The sequence below is a fragment of the Lactuca sativa genome, chromosome 3 (genome assembly GCF_002870075.4).
Source record: "Lactuca sativa cultivar Salinas chromosome 3, Lsat_Salinas_v11, whole genome shotgun sequence".
NCBI classification, from domain to species: domain Eukaryota; kingdom Viridiplantae; phylum Streptophyta; class Magnoliopsida; order Asterales; family Asteraceae; genus Lactuca; species Lactuca sativa.
The window spans coordinates 49,757,300-49,776,393 of record NC_056625.2 but is presented as its reverse complement, the minus strand read 5'-3'; the positions used below and the strand labels follow the sequence as shown (position 1 = coordinate 49,776,393).

The window sequence follows — 19,094 nt, the reverse complement described above, 5'->3', positions numbered from 1 at the left end:
CTTTTATTCTAGCAATGCAAATTTATTAAATTTCTAATTTATGCTAAAAATTTCGAAAAATATAATAACTACGATAATCGGAATAGGAACCGCATGCTAGGGTAGTAGAAGTGGGCATGTGGACAGCACCAAACACACGGTACATTGGACCAAACTTATTAGTATGACCTTTTGGCTAAAAATATCTTGAACGTATTAACCGTTGGTTGTATTTTTCCGGTAGCTTAGCTGATTCTGACCACTCTCCACTCCGAGCAACCTTAAAAATGGGTTTAGACAGTAATTTATGTTTAATTTTCTATATTTTTTATGTTTTTTCTATAGTAATTTAGCTTTAATTTAGGTTTAATTTTTTATGTTTTTTAATTAATGTAATATGGTTTCAATTAATGTAAAATATTTTATTATATTTTAAATTTTATTTTTTATTTAATTTAATCATAAAAAAAATTTTAAAAAAATCGTGGAGTGATAATCATTTCCAATATCTACTGAGTTGAGGGTGGAGTTGACATGCCGCTGAGTTAGTAGCACTTTTCCGATATCTTGGCTGACTCTACCACTCCCCACGGCCTAATTAGTTTACAACACTGTTTCCTTGTTTTTACTTTTGTTGTTTTGGGGTGACTATTGATAAACAATCACAACATATGGTGCTTAACCATAACAGCTCAAACCGGAGGGATTTTGATTGAAAATTATGCATCATTATATAGAATCCATCCGTTCATTAATTATAACTTCAACTCTGAAAACCACCACAATTCTTCTTTGACTAGACTGCTATATATAAAAAACTTATTGGTAAACCCCCCTTCTGGAGATTAATGGAGGTAAGCCTAAATATGAAGGCAGTGTTGTGTGGTGTCGGAGTGATGATGTTGGTATATGCATGGAGGATTTTCAACTGGATTTGGTTGAAACCGAAGAAGATGGAAAAGTTCCTGAGAGAACAAGGTCTGAACGGAAATCCCTACAAATTTCTATTTGGAGACGTGAAAGAAATGGTACAGATGACAGCCAATGCCAAATTGAAACCCATAAACCTTACAGACAATATCGTTCCACGTGTCATGCCATTTATGCATAACTCCCTTAAGACTCATGGTATGTAACTAGCTATATATTTATATATATTGAAGAAAGCTGATAAATATCATTGTCGTAGTTCATATATATATATATATATATATATATATATATATATATATATATATATATATATATATATATATATATATATATATATATATATATATATATATATATATATATATATATATATATATATATATATATATATATATAGTTGTTGAATGAAAGAGTGAGAATATATATTTACAACAGGTAAAGGGAAAGCTTTCTTTACATGGATTGGGCCACGAGCTGTGGTGCACGTAACAGAACCTGCACTAATACGAGATATTTTGGGTAATTATAACAAATTTCAAAAGCAGAAAGGAGGAAATCCATTAGCGAGGTTGCTGGCAAGAGGGATTGCGAGTGTTGATGCTGATCAATGGGTAAAACATAGAAAGATTATCAACCCTGCCTTCCATGTCGAAAAGCTCAAGGTTCATGCGCGCATGTTTCTTTCTAAGTTACTAGATCAAAAGTGCCAACAAATTACTTTTTCACTTCTAGCTTACCCCACATGTAAAACTGATTCGGTGTTCCTTTTGCAGCATATGATACCCGCTTTTTACATAAGTTGTGACGAGATGATCAACAAATGGGAAGAATTAATGAAAGAAGGATCATGTGAAGTGGATGTGTATCCTCATCTCCAAACATTCACCAGTGATGTAATTTCACGTACGGCATTTGGTAGCAGCTATCAGGAAGGAAGAAAGATATTTGAGCTTCAAAAAGAGCAAGCAAGGCTACTTATGAAGATTGTACAATCGTTGTATATTCCAGGATCTCAGTGAGTATGCTTTCCATTAATATTTTCGGTCTTGTAACCTTCTTTTTTAATTATTTGTACAAAAAGGCCTGAGCAATTATGAGTTTTTACTTTTTAGATTTATGCCTACAAAGAGCAATCGAAGGATGAAGGAGATTGGTAGAGAAGTGAAGGCTTCGATAACAAAAATTATTATTAATAAACGGGTGACAACAATGAAAGAAGGGGAAAGTAGTAGTGACGATTTATTGGGCATATTATTGGATTCCAACTACAAAGAGATCAAACAACAAGGAGATAAAAATTTTGGACTTAGTATTGATGAAGTCATTGAAGAGTGCAAACTCTTCTATTTTGCAGGCCAAGAAACTACTGCAAATTTGCTAGTTTGGACAATGATTTTGTTAGGTCAACACACAAATTGGCAAGACCGCGCTAGAGATGAAGTTTTAAAGGTGTTTGGAGAAAGAAAACCAGATATTGACGGACTTAGTCATCTAAAAGTTGTAAGTTTTTTTGTGCTAGGATTTACCAAAGGGTTTACTAATCACTTTATCCAAATTAACCACATAATAGATATTAAATAAGTTTATTTTGATACCAACCTAAGGGCATCCACAATGCATTGAACTCTAAAGAGTTTAATGGATTGTCACATCATCATTCTAAAATTCATACAACTCTATTATTATTTTCTCTACAATGCATTGAGCTCTACAAAGTTCAATAGAATGTTATAAAATGTAATTTATAGTAAATATTTAAGGATTAAAACTTTCCTTTTTCCCATTGAAGAGTTCAATGGCCATTGAACTCCAAATCCATTGAATGTCAAGGTGGCATCTCACAATGGTTGAGTTTCATCCATTGAATGACACATGGACTTGCCACTTCATTCAACTCTCTCATTGAACTCAACATTGTGGATGCTCTAAGTCTCGGAGTTCATAACGAAGGTTAATCATTATAGCCCGGCCCCATAGCAAAGTTTGTATGCTCTCACTTATAGGTTATTGAGTTTTAATTAAAAGTAACTAGCAATTAACTACTCTAGGAAAAGTTGGTCACATTTTATTATAATAAATTTTCACAAGAATAATATTTTATATACTAATATTTTGTTTGCAGATTAATATGATTTTGCACGAGGTGCTTAGGTTATACCCACCCGGTACAATATTGGGACGGATGATTCATGAAGAAACTACATTAGGAAACATAACTTTACCCGCAGGTTCACTACTGCAATTGCACATGATGCTTTTACATCATGATAGTGATGTATGGGGTGATGACGTGACAGAGTTCAAGCCTGAGAGATTTGCAGAAGGTGTGTTAAAAGCAACAAAGGGACAAGCATCATACTTCCCTTTTGGAGGGGGTCCACGTATATGTGTTGGGCAAAACTTTGCTATGTTGGAAGCGAAATTGGCACTTGTTATGATTCTAAGATACTTCTCCTTCGAGCTTTCTCCATCATACGCTCATGCTCCACATACCGTTATCTCTCTACAACCTCAGTTTGGTGCTCAACTGATTTTACACAAATTTTAGTGGTTATTGTAGCAAATACATGTTACATGTATTGTTATTTGATTTGTCTAATGTATTAAATGTACAATAAGTCCAACATTACCAAATGAATAAGTTTGAATTACAATGAACTCACAAGAATACTAAGTTTAAACAATAAAAATTTAAAACTTCATACAAATAATGATATATCTTATGTTAGAAGAGGAATAAACAAACAAAAAAGTCGTAGCCTATTGAAATCCTAAAGGATAGTCATGGTGTGTTAAAAAACATCACATATGTTAAAAGACTCAAGGACAAATTGCGGCGAATTAGTTTTTGATTTTGATGTGTATTTTACTATCTATTTTTATGATTACTAACTTTTGTATGTGGGGTTGTGTATATGTGTTGCATATACATAAAAAAATATATTGTTATTTTTATTTTTACCACATATATTATAACATAACCCTAGTTGATCAATTATGTATTTTCTACCAACATTATAAAAAATAGACAATTAACTTGAGGCTTAAACTTGAAAAGAACATATTAGATTATAAAAGTTATTAATTTATATTTGGAATATATACACTAAAGTTCCAATATTTTTATAAATATGATAAAAGAGTCCTAAACTTTATTTTTTTTACAGTAAAGTCGTAACTACCGACAGTTTTTAACATGTTTACCCTTTTTTTCCGGTTATCCGGTAATTAGGACTTTACTGTCAAAAAATATAAAGTTTAGGACTTTTTGTCAAATTATGAATTAGGACTTTACTGTCAAAAAAAATATAAAGTCTAAGATTTTTTTGTTAAATCATTGAAAATATTAGCACTTTAGTGTATATATCATTTTTTGTTAGATATTTAATGGTATGATAGTCTTTAAGCATACTAGTTATTGAAATCTGCTCTAGTCAGCTAAATCATATTGAAATCCTTCACGTTTGCTTCTTGTTAAATAATTTTTTTAATTTCAACAAACTGACATTGAAAAAAATGGAGACAATCAAGAAAAAAAAAAAGAACTATTGTTGTGTTGGCTTTTTGCAGTCCTAAAAAATGAAGAACTAAGAAACCGAAAATATCATTCTTACCCCTTCTCCACATTCACACCCTTTTGACTAGGTGTGTGTTGTTTGTGTTTGTAGAATTTGTCCCCTCCTTTTAGTGGAAGATTTGGTGGCGAACCAAGAAGAAATCTTTAGAAGTCTTCTCACCCTCTCTTGGGCTACAAAAATACACTAAAGTCCTAATATTTTCAACGATTTGATAAGAAAGTCTTAAACTTTATTTTTTTACAATAAAGTCATAATTCACGATTTGACAAGAAAATCCTAAACATTTTTTTTTACAGTAAAATCCTAATTACCGGCTAACCAAGAAAAAACAAAAGGTAAACGTGTCAAAAACTGCCGGTAATTAGGACTTTACTGTCAAAAAAATAAAGTTTATGATTTTCTTGTCAAATCAATGAAAATATTGAGACTTTATTGTATATATCCATTTATATTTTTATCATAATATAGGATTAAAAATCTTGTTTGAAAGAAAAATTAATGATGATCATAAGGATATTTTTTACAAAAAATGTATTATCAATACAAAGAAAAGTGACAGATCACATAAACATTGGTACGTGTAAATCTATAATAATAACTAGAAGGTTTCCCGCGCGTTGCGTGGTATGTAAGGTGTTGGTTTTCTGTTATAGCATTATACTTTCGATGTACATTGCTATAATTAGGAAAACTTTTAGTTATTTCAAAAAATATTTCATGTTTACAAAATGTTGAAACGGTCTACTTTAAAAAAACATCATAAATAATCCCTCCCTATAAAATACATATTTATCTATTTATAAACTTAATTGTACTTGAATTATCAATATTTAAACCAATCTAATCTAATGTATGGTGATTTCAACTTCAAAAGTAATAGTACAACAAAAAAACATGTGTGCCCATTCTTGCAGTATAATTTCCTAAAATTTGAATTTATTCTAGTTTCCATCTTATTGAAATATGGGAGTGATGCTGGTATCAAATTGTGATCTGCAAAATCCAAGTAACAAATTTGAATGTATCAATATCAACAAAACTCAGAAAAAATGGCAATTTTGTTAGTTGTTAAGCCAACGAAGAGCATGAAAAGCCTAAATTTACTCCTAACAGTAAAAATTCTATATTTGGTCAATGCATTTACATGTTTGGTGCATTTAAATAGTAAGGATATTTTAGATCAATGTTTTTGGTGCATTTAAATCATCTACACTTGGTATCAAATTGGTGCATTTAAAAAAGCTTGATGTTCGGCCATTCCATGAAATTGTAAATCAAGCATGTTAAAAAAATAGCACTATGTATTTTGTGTTATCTGGTAATGTTGGTGTTGATGAAAAAGGCAACGTAATGTTATTTTTGTCATCTGGTACAATGAAAGGACAATGCATTTTCATTTTGATAACCATAAACCGTAGGAAGATGATTCACTACGACAAAACCTGGGAAAAAAAGCATGGATTTGTCTATTTTTTTTAGAATAAGCTTCAATAAACAAAGAAAAGGATCCAAGTAAAATTCAATATATTTATTTGTAACGACAACGGGTGAATAAGTAAGCTTAACACAAAATGAAACATCCGTGAATATTAGAATGTTAGTGAGAGGTAAGAATGATTTTTAACATGTGAAGGAATATTCTGCCTAAGCTGAAAGTGACCTTCATAGTGATCATCAAAAATACCCTCTTTGGCCATGCGTAAGTTTTACGAAAAAAAATTTCAATAAAAACAGGGAAATTTTTGTAAATTGAAAGAACAGTGCTATTTACTGCATTCATAACATAAAAATGGAAAAGTCACCAAATGGCAATGTAAAAAAACAGAAAAAAAAAAATAGGTACAACTTCAAAGTACATTGCTATTTAGGCATTTTAGTACAAAAAATAGAAAATGCACCTAATGGCAATGTGGTTAGGTTGTTGGAGAAAAAAATCAATAGAAAATCCAAACAACAGAAAAAAGACATGAAAATTCAAAGTATGTTGTTATTTATTGCATTTATACAAATGCTTCCATGTCACATCCAAGATTAAAATAAATAATTATTAAAGGTGAGTAGTTGTAATTAGAGGTCCATAATAAACAAAATGATAGTATTAGTTTCAAATTTAGCAAAAAATTAAAAATGTTGCAAACTTGAAAAGGAACTTAATGTAGCATGTTGATGTCCACCACCTTGTTCACGTACAAGGAATGCAAAAATAGGATCAAAAGGAGACCAATGAAAATCAGTGATAGATAGAAATCACATTTTTTCAAAGTGTAGCAAAGTACTTGTCTACTTTTTGACCACCCTATCTGCAAAATACACCTTATTTATGACCAAAAAATCAACAACAATAATAAAATCCACGATAATTTATAATCAAATGAAAATATCACTTGAAAACAAGCCAAGGAACACCAGAAAAGCCTCCAGTTCCTCCAAAAGAGTATGTGGAAATTAAAGATAGTAGATGGAGGCAAGTGTAACCAACAAAACGCCCATACTTCATAAGAATCTTGGGACCTCACTCTTCTTGTGATTGTTATGCATCTGTTTGTCAAAAAAAATTGATTCATTTATTTGTAATAGAAAGAAACAAAATTAGGATGGATGTTGTAATACACAGTTAAGCGAAAGTATGCTACTATTTCTTGTATTTAGAAAGGCGGAGGTGAGTTAAGTTATGATATGAAAGTAGATTACCCTATTTTAGAATCTTTCTTCCTAAGTATAGTGTTCCAATGAAATGGTACTCAATCTTTATAGACTCATCATGCAATTCCTTCCAATCTAATAATCGATATTCAACATCATATGGAATTTCTTGTTACAATTTAAAGTTAAGACTGAAAATTTATTCTATTGGAGGACTATAAGTGGTAATTTGGTCATTCTTAAAAGACTATAAGTGGTAATTTGATTATTCTTAAAAGGTTCCAATAAGAAAAATATTATCATGATAAGAATATATTATATAATTATAATACCCGATGTATACAGTGTGTAAACTTTTCTCTAACCACTTCAATTGATATGTTCTTGATGACATTTTGGGCCATGATGATGAGAAGATCTTCACCCATGGTGTTTTAACTAGCTAACATAAAAAATTGCATACACCGACAAATACACAAAATTATCAGCAGCAAAACTATTGGAGGACTATAAGTGGTAATTTGATTATTCTTAAAAGGTTCCAATAAGAAAAATATTATCATGATAAGAATATATTATATAATTATAATACCCGATGTATACGGTGTGTAAACTTTTCTTTAACCACTTCAATTGATATGTTCTTGATGACATTTTGGGCCATGATGATGAGAAGATCTTCATCCCATGGTGTTTTAACTGGCTAACATAAAAAATTGCATACACCGACAAATACACAAAATTATCAGCAGCAAAACTATTGGAGGACTATAAGTGGTAATTTGATTATTCTTAAAAGGTTCCAATAAGAAAAATATTATCATGATAAGAATATATTATATAATTATAATACCCGATGTATACGGTGTGTAAACTTTTCTTTAACCACTTCAATTGATATGTTCTTGATGACATTTTGGGCCATGATGATGAGAAGATCTTCATCCCATGGTGTTTTAACTGGCTAACATAAAAAATTGCATACACCGACAAATACACAAAATTATCAGCAGCAAAACTATACGAAAAATAGCATTAAACATGAAAATTATTGAAAGCTTCCCTGTTTCATCAAATATTATATGAGATCTTTTCCGCCAGAACCCTTAAGTCCAAAAATCATGAAACACCTACATGAACAAAAGAGCACATAATTGTAAATTCAGGGGCAAAACGGGGATGAAAAGAAACATATTACACAAAAGGGAAACGTACAGTTCATATCTAGGAAGATCTCTAAACTGGTCAGCAACCTTGAATAACTCTTTTCTTTCTCCACCAAATCTACTTTATTCATGCATAAGATTCTTTTTTCTTTTGGATTGGTTATAGGTAAAATGAGAAACACCTAGTCAGCAAGCTTGAAATCTTAATTGTATAGGTTAAAAAAATATTAAAAAGAACAAAACCTGTTACCAAAGTTGGAAAAGGGAAGTTGGACCAAAGCGATTGCTAAAAATCTTAAAGTGTCAAAAGAAGAAAAAGTTCAAAATATGATGGTGTAACAGGACATTAATATATAGAATAAAAATGAATATGTTTATGAACAGTTACAGCTTCTAAAAAATAATCTCATATCTATAGGTTAAAAAGGCTGAACATATTCGTGAACAGTTACGCTTCTGGATCACTAATGCTTTCTTTTGTACTTCTTGTTCATTCATTGCTTTCCTCCTCCACCGCCCTTGTTTTACGCCATCTACACTTCTCCATCGTTTTTGCATGGCTTTTACAAAAGCCAAATTTGTACCCTTTAATCAACTTATCGCTAAGCTCAAAAGCTCAGATTGTTTGATTATTTTATGTTTCTAATTTATTACCAATAGTACTTTATGAACCGGAACTCAATTCCAACATACATTAAGAGCATTCAAAGTAATTTTCATTTTGCATTCTATGTTTGACTTTGATAGAAATTCAAAGTTGTCAAAATGAACTAATTTACCCTTTCACTTAATTCTTTATAGGTTATAAACATTTTCCAAGCATTCTTTTTTTAACCAAAATCCATTCATTAATGTCATATATTTTTTTTATTCAAGACTTGGACTTAATTTCAGAAATTACCTTTAATTTTTATCACAGAAGAGGATTGGAAATTACCACTTCTTTCCTTTGGGATACTCCTACCGTGGCTCCTGGGTTTTGGAATATGTTTGTTCTTGGTTTTTTTTTAAAAAATTGTAGTAAAATTGATAAATAAGTCAAACAATTTTGAAGTTGAAAAGTCAAAATGAGCACCTTTAGTCGTCGACCAAGCTCATTATTCCCACAATAAACATGATACCTGAAAAAAGTAGATAGTCAACATATGGAGAAGATAAAGAAACGGGAAATGGAGTCTTCAATAAGAATCCATCAAGAAAAAAAATCCAGGATTCCCAGACGGTGCTATCACCGGCATCGGAGACGCCACCACATAAAAAATGAACATACATAGCTTTGGTGGTGTAAGCGATATGCAACAGAGGTGAAAAAGGATTAAAGGGTCTTCTTTAATCTTGCAAAAAGAACATCACATAAGGTTTATTTCATATATTTACACAATTAAAATTAAAAATACATTCTTAAATAGCTTCATTATTTGAATTCCTCAACAATAGTTTGAAAGATGTCCAATTGCAGCATCAGTCGATCTATTTTCAGATCAATTGAACTTTCAACAATGATTTATCTGTCAATTTCCTGACGAATTTCAAAAAAAGAAATCAAAATCAATGAGTTTAAACATTAAAAATTACAAAACAAAGCACAAAAAAACTCACATGAAGCAGGTGATTGTTTCTTTAACTAACGAAATCAAATCATATATATTTATAAATCCAAAAAGCCAAATGCTAGCCTAATAGGTTTTCACCTTCTAATTAGGTACAACAAAGAGAACACAAAACCCATATCTTGAAATGGAATCCGAAAGAGATTGAGAAATACCTTGAAACGGAATTCCAAAAGGCCCAATCAAAACCCATAGCTGTAAAGCAAACCAAAATTCAAAACTGTACATAAACAAACAGGGAGAGGAGTCTACAAACAGGTAGTTCAAAATCAAAAAGAAACCACAACAAACGTACCCAAATCGAAACCAAAAAACGGCGAGACGTATGATTCATATGAAGAAAGTCCACAGCCGCAACAACGTCAGACGGTGGTATTGCGAGGAAACGAGTGGAGTAGATAAGAACCACAACCACAACAAAACCCAATTACAACATCAGATAACCCAACTTCGAAAATCAGACATACGAAACCTAAACCTAAACAAACGTAACAGAAAAATAACAAAGAAACGAAGATTATACAGTATGAACCTGGTGAAGGAAGTCTGAAGAAGCAACAATGGAGAATTTCGGGGCACCTGAGAAGCGAAGGGGGCCGGCAATGGTGCGTTCATGGTCACCGTTCACCTCCAAACGGGAAATTTGAGGGTATTCCTTCAACTGATTTATGGCTGAAAACGGTGCCTGGGTTGGGTGGCTAAAGGAGGAGGAGACTATGAGTATGGATCGACGATGGAAGAATTTCAATTCGTGTTTTGTGGAGCGGTGAACTGAAATTAGAGAAAGGTTTGAGATCAAGCAGTAACTGACTCTGGTGGAAGTAAATAACCCAAGGGACAGAGCAAATAATTAGGGAAAGTTTTAGACGACGCAAAATGGAGGAAGTTAAGTTCGACATAGTACGGAAAAGATGGAGATGGACCGGATGGCTTGAGAGGTGGTGGACACAAAATAGATATCTGGTCGGAAAGAACAGTGGAATGGGAAGAGAGAATAGAAAGGACATTTGATCGGAGAGGCGGTGGAAAATTCCAGAAAGTCGCTAAGATAAACATCAACAAATCCAACGATGACATAAAATGCCCCTACAAAAAACAATTTGAAACTGCAACCAACGAAAACTACAAGGACGAAAATAGACAAAAAAAAAATGATGGAGTACACCGTTGCTAAGTTTGGACATCTTTAATATAATAATAATAATAATAATAATAATAATTTATTCTATTTATTCTAATAAAAAATATGTTTATTCTCATGAGATCATTTTATTAGACATTCTAATTAATAACATTTTATTTGTCAATTTATTGATTATTTATTTTAAATTTCAAAATTTAAAATTTTATTGTAATTACATTAAATTAATAGTATTAGAATAAAATTTAAAATAAAATTAATACATATGATAATTTTATGTATTTATTAAATCAACGATTATAATTTTATATAACTAAAAAGATATCTTTTAATTAATAATTTATTTAAAATAATTAGTTAATAATTTTTAATTTTATAATACAAACTAATAATAACAAAAAATAATAATAATATTAATAATAATCGAGAGCCATTTGGTACGTGGTAATGAACCGAATAGGGTTTCTAACGTACAAATTGGATACGGAAAACTCCAATCGGATTCCCTTGGAAGCAACCTACCTCCATAGTACATACCGCTCTCTCTTTCTGCAATATTCTACGCACATTTACCACGAAGTGGTGTGACACCGAAGAAATCTCCTCATACAACTGATTCCTCTACGAAGGGAACGGTAATCCAGATTCAGGAAGCAACAATGATGCCAGCGCCATCAAGTTCATCAACCAAGAAAAGGCGAAAGAGAGGCGGAGGACAACAACAACAACAGCAACAGCAGCAGCAAAACCCTGTGATTGCTGAGTCCACTCGTATTCATATTCGACGGACACTTGAACAGTTTCGGGCATCCAATGATGAAGGTAAGACAAAAATCTCCACAAGAAATGGAACAGGATGTAAATGTTTCATGTTCTGTTTACATACATGAAATGCGATACCTCATGAGACTTGCTATTTGAGAAATATCTGTAGCATGCTTATAATTGAGGCCCTGATTGAACAATTGAATGGTTTGGTCATCTGTACATAGACTCTTTGTTTATTCGTCTGAATTAATGTTCTGTTAACTTTTAACTATTCGATGCTCATTCTGCTCATGAAATTATGTATGTTCATACTTTTAAATTCATAGTGCTATTTAATGAGGAATGAAATTCATGTAGCTTCCATATTTAATGGTTTCAGCATACACATTTGAAGCCAACCTTACAAACTTTGAACGTGCTGAGGTACACAAGTTATGCAGAAAGATGGGTATGAAGTCGGCAAGTTCTGGGTGAGTATTGCTTGTTACACATATTAAAACAATACAAAAACCTGCTCTTAGGTTTATTGCATATTTTCAAATTCATAGTCTTTTCCTGAGAATTTGACTACCTGGATTTTTGTAGGCCTAAATCAGGGAACAGGCGTGTTACAGTTTACAAGTTCAAGGGGAAGCCAAAGAATGTCAAAACCAATAACGATCTCACTTCTTTTACATTTTCAGAAGAGGGAAAAGTAGTTTTGAGGGACTTTTTTTCTCTTTATCCACCTGGTGATCAAGGGGAGGGTGAAAAGATCATGTCCACATCTAAGAAAAATACTGATAACATACGAACAAAGACGGATGATATTCTTTGCAAACCTTCAATGAAAAAGGCTGAAATTGCTGAAAAGTTTAATTCAGTTGTTGCCAGAATGGAATCAGACCTCAAATTGAAACAGGTTTTTCATCTGACACTTTATAAAGACACCGTATACTTCCTTTTCCTCATATCATGATTTGTGTTCTATATTCTTGCTTTGTAGATTACTGAAGATAGGTACAAACTTCCAATTGCATCCTTTAAGGATGTTATTACATCAACAATAGAATCTCATCAGATTGTTCTCATATCTGGTGAAACTGGGTGTGGAAAGACAACACAGGTGCCTCAGTATTTGTTGGATTATATGTGGGGTAAGGGCAGTGCATGTAAAATAGTCTGCACCCAACCACGTCGGATCTCTGCAATATCAGGTATCCATCACTCAAGTTCTGGTCTTTATAACACATATAGCAAATTATGTTTCTGTCTTTACTAGGTTTATATGATTGTTTATTTCATGCTATGTTTTTTTGTAGTTGCTGAAAGAATATCTCATGAAAGAGGTGAATCTATTGGAGAGAGTGTTGGATACAAGGTACAGTATAGAATTGGTAACTTCATTGATTGTTGGTTTCATTATCTTTTCATCTTTTATTATTTATGATCTTATGGTGAAAAAACCCTAGATAAGATTGGAGAACAAAGGTGGAAGACATTCATCTATTGTGTTTTGCACGAATGGTGTCTTATTGAGGGTCTTAGTAAGAGCTGGCAATGGAAGATCTGGAAGAGAAGCCTCAGCAAAGATGGTCAAGGATACATTTCCTGACATCACTCACATCATTGTGGTATAAATCTATTTTAAATGTGATGTGTTAGAATTACATTCTGTTTTTATTTAAAGATATGTTCATTTAGCATCTAAAGACTTCAGTTTTTGCTGTTTTTGGAAAGAATTTGAATTTGGAATAGGGATTGCATTATCAATTGCTATATTTAATGGGGGCTACAATTTTTTGCAGGATGAAATTCATGAGAGGGACAGATTCTCTGATTTTATGCTAACAATCATCAGGTACCTTTTAGGCTTTTACTTTTACATATAAGTATGTTGCTGTTATGGATAAAAATAAAATACATTGCCAATATTGGTATTCGGGTACATGTTCTAATTTAGGGTTTTCTTCACAGAGATATGCTTCCATTATATCCTCATCTACGTGTGGTGAGTATGATTTAGTTATTTTTTTTCATATCTTTCACTTTTTTGTCTATAATTATGCACTTTTTGATTTACCACAAAAAGATTAATCCTAATCATATTTTGAAAGGTATTGATGAGTGCTACACTTGATGCTGAGCGATTTTCTCAGTACTTTGGAGGTTGCCCAATCATACGTGTCCCTGGCTTCACTTACAATGTAAATTCCCATTCTAACCCTGAATCTTTTTATCCGGTTTATGGCATCCAATTTCTTTGGTGACCTTTTTTGCATGTCTAATATATCAGGTGAAAAGGCTCTATTTAGAAGATGTACTTTTGCTTGTGAAGTCAAAAAAAGATTGTCACCTTGATTGCACTTCAAAAACAAATGTCGATGAAAACTCCCAATTAACTGAAGAATTCAAACTTGCCCTTGAAGAAGCAATTCACATAGCTTGGTCAACCGATGAGATTGACTCTCTTTTAGATATTGTTTCAAGTGGTGGAGAAAATTTTCTCAATTTTCAGCATTCTGTAACTGGGGTTACACCATTAATGGTGTTTGCTAGAAAAGGAAGAGTAGGTGACATGTGCATGCTTCTCTCTTTGGGTGCCAACTGTCATTTACAAGATAAAGAAGGAAAAACCGCACTTGCGTGGGCCCAACATGAAAACCAAAATGAAACTTCTGAGATTTTAAGAAAACATGTAAACGGAACCTCAGTAGGTTCCAAAGATTCCAAAGAAGAACAGGTTTTACTCGATAGATACTTACAAGACGTGAACCCTGAATTAATCGATGTTATCCTTATAGAACAATTATTAAGAAAAATATGTACAGAATCACAAGATGGAGCTGTTCTTGTTTTTCTACCAGGGTGGGATGATATAAATAAAGCACGTGACAGATTAACCTCTAGTGCTCTGTTTAAAGATTCTTCCAAGTTTTTGATATTGGCTCTTCATTCCATGGTTCCATCTATAGAACAAAAGAAGGTCTTCAAAAGGCCTCCACAGGGTTGCAGGAAAATCATTCTGTCAACCAATATAGCTGAGACAGCTGTCACGATTGATGATGTTGTTTTTGTGATAGATAGTGGAAGGATGAAAGAAAAAAGCTATGACCCGTATAATAAAGTTTCAACTCTTCAATCTTCTTGGATCTCACAAGCAAGTGCAAAGCAACGAGAGGGTCGGGCAGGAAGATGCCAGCCTGGAATATGTTATCATTTGTATTCAAAACTTCGGGCAGCTTCCCTGCCCGAATTCCAAGTGCCCGAGATTAAGAGAACACCAATTGAAGAACTTTGTTTACAGGTAAAGATTCTTGATCCAGGATGCAAAATAGAAGATTTCTTGAAAAAAACATTAGATCCACCTGTTTCAGAAGCTATCCATAATGCGATTACTGTTCTTCAAGATATTGGAGCTTTATCACCAAATGAAGAACTCACAGAACTCGGGGAAAAACTCGGGTCTATCCCTGTTCATCCATTAACAAGCAAAATGCTTCTTTTTGCTATATCCATGGACTGCATTGACCCTGCGTTGACTTTAGCTTGTGCAAATGACTATAGAGACCCTTTCACCCTTCCAATGTTACCAAATGATAAAAGAAAAGCAGCAAATGCTAAATGTGAGTTAGCTTCATTATACGGTGGACATGGTGATCAATTAGCCACAATAGCAGCTTTTGAATGCTGGAAAAACGCCAAACAAAGGGGACAAGAATCGAGATTCTGTGCTCAATATTTTGTGTCTGGAGGTGTTATGAATATGTTGTTTGGAATGCGAAAGCAACTTCAAAATGAACTTTATAGAAACGGATTTATTCCTGAAAATTCTTCAAGGTTTAGTGCAAATGCTCAGGATATTGGTGTGATTCATGCGGTTCTTGTTGCAGGGTTGTACCCTATGGTGGGAAAATTACATCCACCGAAAAAAAATGCAAAAAGAATTGTTATTGAAAATGCAAACAATGATAAGGTGAGATTGCACCCTCAGTCAGTCAACTCTAAGTTGACTTTCAAGAAGAAAGATTATTGTCCTTTGGTGATATATGATGAGATAACACGTGGAGATGGGGGTTTGCATATTAAGAATTGTAGTATTGTTGGACCACTTCCTTTGTTATTGTTGGCTACTGAGATTGCTGTGGCCCCACTTGATGATGTCAGCGATGATGATGATGATGATGCCAGCTTTGGGGGTAGTGATGATGAAGAGGGTTATGATGGGGAAAAGGGAGATAGACTTATGTCTGACCCTGAGAATGTGGTCAAAGTTGTTGCGGACAGGTGGCTTTCATTTGAGTCTACAGCTCTTGATGTTGCTCAGATATATTGTTTAAGAGAAAGGCTGTCTGCTGCAATCATGTTTAAGGTACATAACTACATATATCCATAATAGCAATCTATTTTCTTTTTCTTACCCGTTATAGCAACATACTTAATTTTTTTTACTAATATAGCAATATGTAACCCATAATAACAATGTACTTACAGTTTCTTTCCTATAATAGCAACGTACTTCTATTTTTCTAATGATAGTAACAAAATGTAACTACATTACTACTAATGGTTAAAAAAACATTGTTATTACTAGCGAAGAAATGTAAGTATGTTGCTATTATGGGTAAAAAAACAAAGTATATTGCTCTTGTTGGTAGCGAGAGTAAATTACGTTGATATTACCAACAATGTGCTCTAGAATTAAATACTAATTTATGCAACCACGTATTATTCTAGGACCAAAATATGCAACATTTTAACTAAGAAACCGGTTACCTAATGATGTGGCATTGGTTGAATGCTTATTTATGCAACAATGTTTCATTGTGTACCAATTTATTCAATTAATACAAGTTATGTAGCCACATTTTGGTATCCCTCGTAAAAGGATCATATATTAATAATTATGGATTTAGTTTGTTAGCAAGGGCAATGAGGTCATTCTCCTATTACATCAGTTAGGTCGGTGCTAGTAAAGTATAAATAGGAGTTGGGTGTAGTTGGTTAGTAGCTTTTGGTCTTAACAAAATGAATGCTAGTGAAACCTTATGTAATCCTTTCAATTTCGAGTCATTCATTTAGTTCTTAATAAAACCAGCCAGTTGTATATATAAGTGTACAATGATTGGTATTAGAGCAAGTTTGAGCCATGGAAACAAGTTACGAAATCAATTTCGTAGGAGAATTGGAAAGAATGAGGGCATTGTTATTCGTTGCAAGTCATACAAATCAAAATTGTATCAAGATTCGATTAAATCGAATGCAGTCTTCATATAGAGGCTCATCAATTATTTGCCCTAAGTCGATCCAAAGAACCGGATAAGAGAATTTTAAATAAGGAAGAATTTGAGGAAGAAAAATTGAAAAAAAGTAGAGCACTAGTTGAACATGTAAGAGAAGCAACATCAGAAGAGGATTAATTAGGGATGGAGGTCAAACAATAATCAAGTTTTGGAATCAATCTTCGTTTATGTCTCACATTTCATCGAACACTTGGAAGGCGTCCAATGATATTGCAGTCACGGTTGATAACTGTTGTACACTGATGCATAGAACTAGAACTGACTAATTGTAGTTGTATTTAGAATTGAATGGAAATTGAAAGGACTGCACAAGGTTTCACAAGCATTCAAATGGTTAAGACGAAAAGTTACTAACCAACTACACCAAGCTCCTATTTATTCTTTATTAGCACCCACCTAACTGATCTAATAGGAGAATGTACCTAATTGCCCTTGCTAACAAACTAAAGCCACAATTGTTATTAGATCCTTATGTGAGGTACACCACATTTCAACGGGTTAAACAATTGGTAAAATGTTGCATCTTGTATATTTCACATTTAACCCTCAATCCTATGCAATCACTCAATACTTTTTTTCAATTATATAACCAAACATTGTTACATAAATCCACATTTACGTCTCTTTTCACCCAATTTGAATCACTAGAATAAATGTATTTGTAGCAATGGTGGTACTAATATTGATGTTGTAAGTTGTGAAAGTTGATTACGATTTAATGACATCGTCTTAAAAAAACATCAGATTACACATCCAGGAAAAGATCTTCCGGAACTTCTTGCAGCCTCTATACACGCAATAGCGAATGTACTTTCTTACGATGGCCTCGCTGGCATCAACGCGCCACTTGTATCCGTTGACTCGTTGACTTCAATGGTAAGAGAAACCGACATCGGGCAGCCGCCAGCTGGCGGAAATAAAGGCAAATTCAAGAATTCAAACAACTTTCTTGGATCGCTTTTATATAATAATGATTCACAGAGACAATGGTCAGGGAGACCCAGACATCATGGTCATCATCATCCATCTACTTCTTCTTATTCTACACAAAGAAATCAACATCAGATTCAGAATTCACAGGGTGGCATGGGGAATGTTCATGAGAGAAACAGGAATGAAATGAATGGTTCGAGTTTGAGGGTTGACTCTTTGAAGCGCCATCGTGGAAGCAGAGCTTGATTTGATTGTATTTTGATGTAATGTGAATTGGTTTTTGATTCAAATGGGGTTACCCTTTTATGTAAACAATGTTGTTGGACGTGGTAGCCAGCCATTTTGAATGTGTTGTTAGCTTGTTATTGTAGGGTGCGTGTGTTTCTTATACAGGATGAGCAAGCTTTTAGGTCTCTATTCACACTTTTTTGGGTGGGACAATCGTAATTTGTCTTATTGATATAGCAATGTATGTATGTATGTATGCACATACATGTATATGTATTGCACAAGTATGTATGTAGATCGATATTCAAACTCATGTACTCATGTGATATGAAATCTCACCTCCTTACCAATAGGTTATGTTTACACACATATGTAAATACAGGGATTCTGTATATTAAAGGGGTGCATGAACACCACTTATAACATGGAAGTGGGCCACCTAATATTTTACTGTTTTTATTTTTTATATATATACGATGGATACTGATTTTATTTTTGTTAGATTGTAGTTTGTTATCAAATAACTTTCTATATGATAATGCAACGGATTCGTAGTTATCTATGTTTTATTGAGAATTTCACATTCAAAGTATGAGCAATTATTATAGGATTCGTGTTATGTAGTCATCAAAACCTAAAATTTGTAGGCATTTTTGTATCATTACTTGTTGCATTGCACTCATCAATTGAAAGGATATGCCCACATGTATCTATCTAATCTAATCCGTTTTCTTAATGTGGTTTCGTTGCAGAGAAAGATCCGATAAGATTGTTTTAAACTGGAAGTATACTATTGACTAACAAACCAAAGCTCGACTATTTTTATACATAAA

General features: G+C 33.0%; 2 protein-coding genes and 1 long non-coding RNA gene across 16 annotated transcripts; 2 read left to right on the top strand and 1 right to left on the bottom strand.

Annotated features, from left to right (window-relative positions):
- Positions 1 to 719: 719 nt before the first annotated feature.
- Positions 720 to 3,570, top strand: LOC111884426 (cytochrome P450 CYP72A219). Its single transcript, XM_042900484.1, has 5 exons — positions 720 to 1,107; positions 1,354 to 1,574; positions 1,686 to 1,927; positions 2,025 to 2,412; positions 3,035 to 3,570. The coding sequence occupies exons 1-5, from the start codon at positions 828 to 830 to the stop codon at positions 3,458 to 3,460; spliced, it is 1,557 nt and encodes a 518-aa protein (XP_042756418.1). The 5' UTR covers positions 720 to 827; the 3' UTR covers positions 3,461 to 3,570.
- Positions 3,571 to 6,708: 3,138 nt separating this feature from the next.
- On the bottom strand, positions 6,709 to 11,037 carry LOC111884356 (uncharacterized). 14 transcript variants are annotated; one of them, XR_006189085.2, is made up of 8 exons: positions 10,205 to 11,037; positions 10,065 to 10,104; positions 9,375 to 9,818; positions 9,201 to 9,271; positions 8,349 to 8,859; positions 7,726 to 8,263; positions 7,466 to 7,575; positions 6,709 to 7,028 (listed from the first exon to the last, which is right to left on the bottom strand). It is a non-coding gene; the product is annotated as an uncharacterized LOC111884356 (long non-coding RNA). The 14 variants fall into 14 exon arrangements; XR_006189082.2 differs by having other exon boundaries at positions 9,201 to 9,818; XR_006189084.2 differs by having other exon boundaries at positions 8,349 to 9,818; positions 10,205 to 10,387; positions 10,489 to 11,037.
- A 469-nt stretch (positions 11,038 to 11,506) lies between these two features.
- LOC111884395 (DExH-box ATP-dependent RNA helicase DExH6) lies at positions 11,507 to 18,574 on the top strand. The gene is made up of 11 exons (XM_023880713.2): positions 11,507 to 11,872; positions 12,198 to 12,288; positions 12,404 to 12,719; positions 12,804 to 13,014; positions 13,120 to 13,178; positions 13,270 to 13,431; positions 13,606 to 13,658; positions 13,775 to 13,808; positions 13,915 to 14,004; positions 14,094 to 16,169; positions 17,845 to 18,574. The coding sequence occupies exons 1-11, from the start codon at positions 11,710 to 11,712 to the stop codon at positions 18,277 to 18,279; spliced, it is 3,690 nt and encodes a 1,229-aa protein (XP_023736481.1). The 5' UTR covers positions 11,507 to 11,709; the 3' UTR covers positions 18,280 to 18,574.
- The last annotated feature ends 520 nt before the right edge of the window (positions 18,575 to 19,094 follow it).